Source organism: Hippoglossus stenolepis, chromosome 4 (assembly GCF_022539355.2).
Source record: "Hippoglossus stenolepis isolate QCI-W04-F060 chromosome 4, HSTE1.2, whole genome shotgun sequence".
In the NCBI taxonomy this organism is placed as follows: domain Eukaryota; kingdom Metazoa; phylum Chordata; class Actinopteri; order Pleuronectiformes; family Pleuronectidae; genus Hippoglossus; species Hippoglossus stenolepis.
This window is the reverse complement of record NC_061486.1, coordinates 1771346-1778167: the sequence shown is the minus strand read 5'-3', so window position 1 is coordinate 1778167 and position 6822 is coordinate 1771346. Positions and strand designations below refer to the sequence as shown.

At 43.3% G+C, this 6822-nt stretch overlaps 1 protein-coding gene across 1 annotated transcript; it reads right to left on the bottom strand.

The window, feature by feature from the left end:
• Positions 1-3501: 3501 nt before the first annotated feature.
• Positions 3502-6276, bottom strand: LOC118106646 (interferon-induced protein with tetratricopeptide repeats 1-like). The gene is made up of 2 exons (XM_047339709.1): positions 6126-6276; positions 3502-5475 (listed from the first exon to the last, which is right to left on the bottom strand). The coding sequence occupies exons 1-2, from the start codon at positions 6128-6130 to the stop codon at positions 4182-4184; spliced, it is 1299 nt and encodes a 432-aa protein (XP_047195665.1). The 5' UTR covers positions 6131-6276; the 3' UTR covers positions 3502-4181.
• Positions 6277-6822: the final 546 nt, after the last annotated feature.

Here is a 6822-nt window from a genome sequence, read left to right as displayed (position 1 = left end):
TCCCACTCTGCAAGAACAAGCGCCTGCTGGGAGCTTCCACTGGTGAGCTCGACCAGTCACCAGTGAGGGAACATGTTCGTTTAGCCGTTTAATGCAGAAGCAGCTGATGTGCACGACAACCTGCGACGTGAAATCATTGAGCTGTGAAGCGACAATAAGCTCTAAGCTGCAGTCGATACAACAACCCCCTACAAACCGCGTGTCCGTCCGGAGGATTCTCACATTCTGAGGAGACGTGAACTGAAGTTTGCATGTATGAACTTTACTGCTGCACGAAGCTGCTTCCAGACACACAACTCTGGAGGACGTGTCCGAGTGAGACGCTCGGCTTCTGCCAACGTGATTAAAGTCTGGACACATCCAGGAGAAGTCGATGTGTGAACTCTGGATAAACTCTGGAGCCAATTCTCTGGATTTTCAATTTCCTACAAAGCGTTTCGTTGCTGTTGCAGTTTATTTGTATACACATATCATTTGAAGGAGACATTGTCGGTCATGGGCAGTAATAGTGTGTATCTGTCTTTTTACAGCATTGATGTTGTTGAAGATTCCCACATTCATGACATAACCCTGCGTGACTGAGCCGTGTCGTCGCTGCATGCACATGTCGGCGTGCACGTCCCGGCGTGCACGTGCCGGCGTGCAGCTGTGTTCCAAAATGGCGTCCAGGTGTTTTTTACAACTTCAGGATGACAACATTTCTATTATGCAAAGTTCACTTACATTCATTTTTAATGCACATATAAAATGTTCATGTAAACAATCGCTGCATCTTTCTGTGCACACGCACGTGAACATGTCGTTACGTTAAATTCCTCAGTGTCACAGGCTCTTATAAATAGTTTCTGCTGTTTCTCTGTCGGAGTGATGTTTTCTAATCGGTGTAAATGAGACGTGAGGGAACGGAGCCAGAAATAAACCACATGACACGTCTCCATCCAAGAGTCGCTTATTAGTCAGTGGTAAAGGTGCAGAAAGACAACTTGAGGGTTTACCACACACACACACACACACACACACACACACACACACACACACACACACACACACACACACACACACACACACACACACACACACACACACACACACACACACACACACACACACACACACACACACAAATGACAGAGAGTTCAACCTAATTATAGTTTTAATTACTTTCCCTTCTGGGGACGTCGTCACTTTGTAAATCTCATTACATTTCCATGGTGTTTACAGCCGGTTCGAATTAAAACAAGTGAGCAGCCACGTTGTTTCTGCTGCATGCTGGTGAATAAACATTGACTCTGACACTGAGACGAGTTTCCTTCTCGTGCGAAGTGGAATCTGTCCGGCAGGAGAACTGCTCGTCTCGTCTGCTCGTCTCTTCATCAGAGACGACTCTGTGAGAGCAGGAGTGAAATAAAAGATAAAACAAGACAGTGAGATATTACCACTGTCAACAGGGTGCATGTTTTTCACTTCTTACATTTGTTATTGAAAATAAAAACACAAGCCGCTGGAAGAAAGAGGAAAATGCATAAATAAATAAGATGAACAAGAAAAGATGGAGGAAAACAACACGACCTTGTGACCTCTGTGAAACGCTGGGTTTGTTTTCTTACTGCAGAAAAGGAACAAAATGTTCAGGGTTAACAAACGTGTGCGTGTGCGTGTGCATGTGCGTGTGCGTGTGCAGCTTGTTTCACACAACAGCTGAAGCTGAAACAACCACACACCTTACAGTTTTTTTCGATTGCATAAACACTAAAATCAAAAGTATTACACTATTATCAAAACCTTCCACTCAAGGAGCAGAACATGGGCCCAGATCTGCTCCACTATCAGCACAATGTCAGACTCACACTTTTTGCAAATCACTAAACACACTTGGGAGGGAAGAAGAAGAAGAGTGAGGGTGAGGGGGGGAATCCACGGAGGAGGAGAAGGAGGAAGAGGAAGAGGAAGAGGAAGAGGAAGAGGAAGAGGAAGAGGAAGACCGTGTGGTTAACCACGGACTGAGGCCGAGGGAGGCGGGACTAAGAGTTCAGATCTTAGCAGATCTACAGTGAAATCTGTCATTGGGACCTTGCTTTTGGATGAAATTCGTTGTCACATTTTAAACAGTATTTTGTGCCTCAGGCTCTTTGAGTGATTCTGTTGTGTGTTGTCAGCCCCTCCCCGCAGACACCGCAGCCGGCCACCGCTCCAAATCCCCAGGTCAGAAAACACGTCTCGGCCCCACTGCCGGTCTGTCTGTAGTCAAACATCATTGATTTGTGATGTAATGTGGATTCAATGTTGTTTGTTCGTTGACTTTAACACAGAGGAAACCACGGTGTAATAAAGACGCTGAGTCGACATGATAATATGTGATCATGGTTGTGTTCTTGGTTGTGAACCACGTCACCACAGAAGCCAGCGACATCGCAGCCACTCAAAGTCTCCAGAGAGGTGAGAGGTTTCAAGTCCTCAGGATCTCCTCCAGTGGGGTTTATTATTGGTAATAAAGTGTCAATCACTCTTTTAATTATTTGCACTAAACAAGATTTTGTCTGTTTCTCGTCACAGGAGTTCAAAAAAGAGTCACAAGAAGAGTCGGAGAAACGAGTGACCTCCTTTTTACTTTTATATCTTTTTCTTTTTCCCTCGGAACCTCGTATGAAATGTGACTTCTGTTTTTGTCCTGAGTCTGTGGACGTTTTGATTCCCGAGTCCGACCAGTGGGTTTTCATTACGTCTCATGAATGTTCACTTGGAGGTCAAACGTCTCCGATGAAACTAATTCTGCCCGTGTGAACGTGTTGTCTTAAGAAACGCCTCTTGACTCAAAGATGAACTGATCAGGGTTCAGAGGTCAAAGGTCACGGGGACTGTTCTGACACTGCACAGGTTGGTGTTTCTAATCCACGCTTCCTGATGGGAACTCCTCCTTTATGCTTTTGAGTTCAAACAGCAGAACGTTCAGGACATTTCTGCTGCTGTTTGTCTTTACTTCCTTTTAAACATATTCAACTTTTACTGTATTTTGTTCGCTCATTCAAATAAATGGGGAAAATGTTCATCTCTTCAAAGACCTTCAGCTGTTTCAAATGTTTTTGATCAGGTGGCTGTGTATGAACTGTGATCTGCTTTAGAGGAATGTTTCTTCTTCTCTTGTCGCTCTCCACTCTTTCACTTCACACTAACGAAGTTGTGTCTCATTCTGCAGATGAGTTTGTGTTCGTTCACAAACTGACTCACTGACAGATTACACATCCAGGTTTCCTGCTGATTCAGCTCCGGTTCAGTTTCTTCGACTTCAGCAGCTCTGCCTTTTCTACTTGCAGGAAGTGATTTACAGCAAATGATTCTGAAATCCTGGATGTGTGGAATAAAGTGTAAACCAGCACTTTTTAAAATCAGAACCTAGGATTTAATCTTTGGACACATGAAGTTCTCATATTTAATATTGACAGCAGCAGCTTTTAGAAGTTGTGGTTTTATCATAGATTTCTTTCAGGGAAACACAAGACACAATTAAAGAAGAAGTGTTTAATAGCATTAGAACAGCTGAAATACTCTGTGCATGCAAACCTGTTCATATATTCAGGTTATACTACAAATTAACATTCAATTTAACAAATATACTTTACAGAGTTCAATTTTCATCACTCAAAACATTAGTAAATTGAATACAGAGTCTGTTCTGTTGTTTAATAAACTTTACAAACAAGCTGTTTTTTAAAGGAGCGAGCAAACATCTCCTCCACATCAGCAACACATGATGACTGCAGCCAGTTTCCACTTAATATGGTTTTTAAGAATATGTTTCAATGTTGTCTTCCTCTAATAATAATGTATGAATCTTTCATACCTGAAACCTGCTGTTACATCGAAATGCATCACTACTATTAACGTCAATATTACAACCACTCTGAAAACAATTGAACAGGTATTCTACAGATATAGAAATTATATTGAAGACTTTTTAATACGTATATATATAGATATTAAATGTTAGACTGAAAAACGAACTCGACCACTTTCCCCTGTCAGTCGCTCTGTTGTGATTTGGCTCCGTACAAATACAAGTTGAATTAAAACGTGATCATCAGTGTTCACAACAGCTGAATCTATAAATCTACGTGGATTTACTTTCCCCTGAATTAGATGAATGCAAATAGATTCAGATTGTGTGTGGATGATATTTGGTGGATTTATTCCTGAGACTCTTTCAGCCTGGACAGAAACTCGTCTACTTCTTGGTTCCCCTTTCTGTCTCTGATCTTCTCCAGAGCCTGGATGCTGCTCTCCTGATGGAAGGACTTGATTGGTATCTTCACCGCCTTCATGTGATACTGGATTGACATCTCAGGCTGCTGTTGAATGAAGTACAGATATTTTGCGTAGATGGTGAAGAAGACTTGTTGTTCAGCAGGTTCCAGATCCTCTGCGAACAGCTGCTGGTAGATCTTCTCAGATTTGGGCTTGGTGTTCTCTGACTCTGCGTAAATACCTGCGAGGTCCATTTTCTTCATGAATGAGGAATGAGGATAAAGAGAAAGCAACTCCTCATGGGCATGGATCCCTTTCTCTATCAGGCTCGGACTTGGTTGACTTTCCTCCCAGATCTTCCATTTGTAGCTGAGTGCGGCACATCTTTTCAGATAACGTTCATCCGGATGTAGCTTCAGAGCCTTTTCTGCCAAAGCAACAGCCTTGTCGATGGAGGGGAAGGTTCTGTAAAACCTCAGCAAAGGTTTGATTCCACTGTAGCTGCTGACAGGGTTCCTCAGAACCTTTGTGGCTAACTCGCGTGCTCCACATTGGTCTGGTTGTCCTTTCTTAGCGAGTTGCAGGAGGTAAACGGCAGCGAGGTACAGGTTCTCTGGATCCTGTTCCTTGGCTTCTCTCAGTTTCTTCATGATGTCTTCCTCGAACCCTGTTTCGCTGTGTTTGGACATGTTCACTAACCCTAACACGTGGCTGGTCTGCCACTCCACCACATCCGGCTGCATCCGGATGGCTCTCTGGAAGAAATCAGCTGCCAGAAGCTTCTGTTCTCCGCTGAACTTCATCAGAGTCCAGGCTTTTTCAGCGTAGATCTCCGGGTGCAGCTCGTCCTGCGATGGATACTCAGTCATCAGGCCGTCGATCTTTGACAGACAAGCCCGACTCTCTGCTCGTTCTCCCTGATGATGGTGCAGCCAGGCCTGGTTCCCGTAGGTCACCACCAGCCAGGGACCCTCGTCTGCTCCTCTCGTCTGCCTGAAGGCCTCCGCGGCTCTGCTGAAGAAACTCCTGGCTTCTTCAGTGGACCCCAGCTGGAAGTGGACGTACCCCTGCAGGTTGTAAATGTGACCCAGCCACTTGCATCCTTCCTCTGTGCCGATGTCCTGCAGCTTGTCCCTGATTCTCCAAAGTTTGGTCCTGCCGGGGTTCAGATCCCAGGTGAAGTGGCACTGCAGCGCCCCCAGTCTGTCCTCCAGTGCCATGTCACTCTGAGCAGCACTGATGGAGATTCATTATAAACATTAAAACACATCATCAGTGGGTTGATATCAAACGTTCTGACAAAAGGATTTATTCAACAGTAAAATAACAATGACTCAAGTTCCTGATTTTACTTTAATTATAATTATCTTAACGAATATGAGACAATTTCATGTCTCATTTGTTTTTAATGCTGCCTTGTGTGACTCCTGTAATCTGGTTTTTGAAAAGTTCTCTATAAATAATAATGATAAATATCAGATCCTGGGCAGATGTCAGTATTAGGGAGTAATACATTTCCAATAGCAAATTATCAATTACAGCCGATGTATACATTTAAAAATGATTCTTAAGATGATGTTATCAAACCATGTTGACAAAGTTTAACCATCAACTTTATTATAAAGAATTATAAATAAAAGGAAAACACAAATGCAACCGAATGTGTAGAACTTTCAAATCTTTTCTGCACCGTTTATCGTGTGAAATAAAAGTTTTCATATCAACATATTCACAGACACACATATGTCTGTGAATGTCAGTGCTGCTTTAATTCACATTATTCTTATTAATAAGGTCAATACACAAGATGATGTGATGAAACAAACACTGTCACTGACTTAAAGGATCATTAATGTTCATGAAGAATCATGAAGACATGAACTCACCTCATCTCGTCTCCTCGGACTCTGCAGCTGTGTGAACATCTGCCTGCGGAGCGGTGTTATATGGAGCTCAGGAGGCGACGCGACGCGAACTGAGGCGAACTTTCACTTTCATTAGTGTGTAAAATAAACTTACCACACACACACACACACACACACACACACACACACACACACACACACACACCCACCCACACACACACCCACCCACCCACACACACACACACACAAACACATACACACACAGAAACTTCACTTTCATTTGTCTGTAAAAGAAACTGACACACACACACACACACACACACACACACACACACACACACACACACACACACACACACACACACACACACACACACACACACACACACACACACACACACACACACACACACATACACCCACCCACCCACACACATACACAAACACATACACACACAGAAACTTACTTACAGTTTTTTTCGATTGCATAAACACTAAAATCAAAAGTATTACACTATTATCAAAACCTTCCACTCAAGGAGCAGAACATGGGCCCAGATCTGCACGACTATCAGCACAATGTCAGACTCACACTTTTTGCAAAACACTAAACACACTTGTATACATTAGACACAGACGTATATCATGATGTCACTTCCTTGCAATTCCAAAGCACTGACTGTCAAATGACCCCCCGCCCTATGAGCCAATTGGTTCA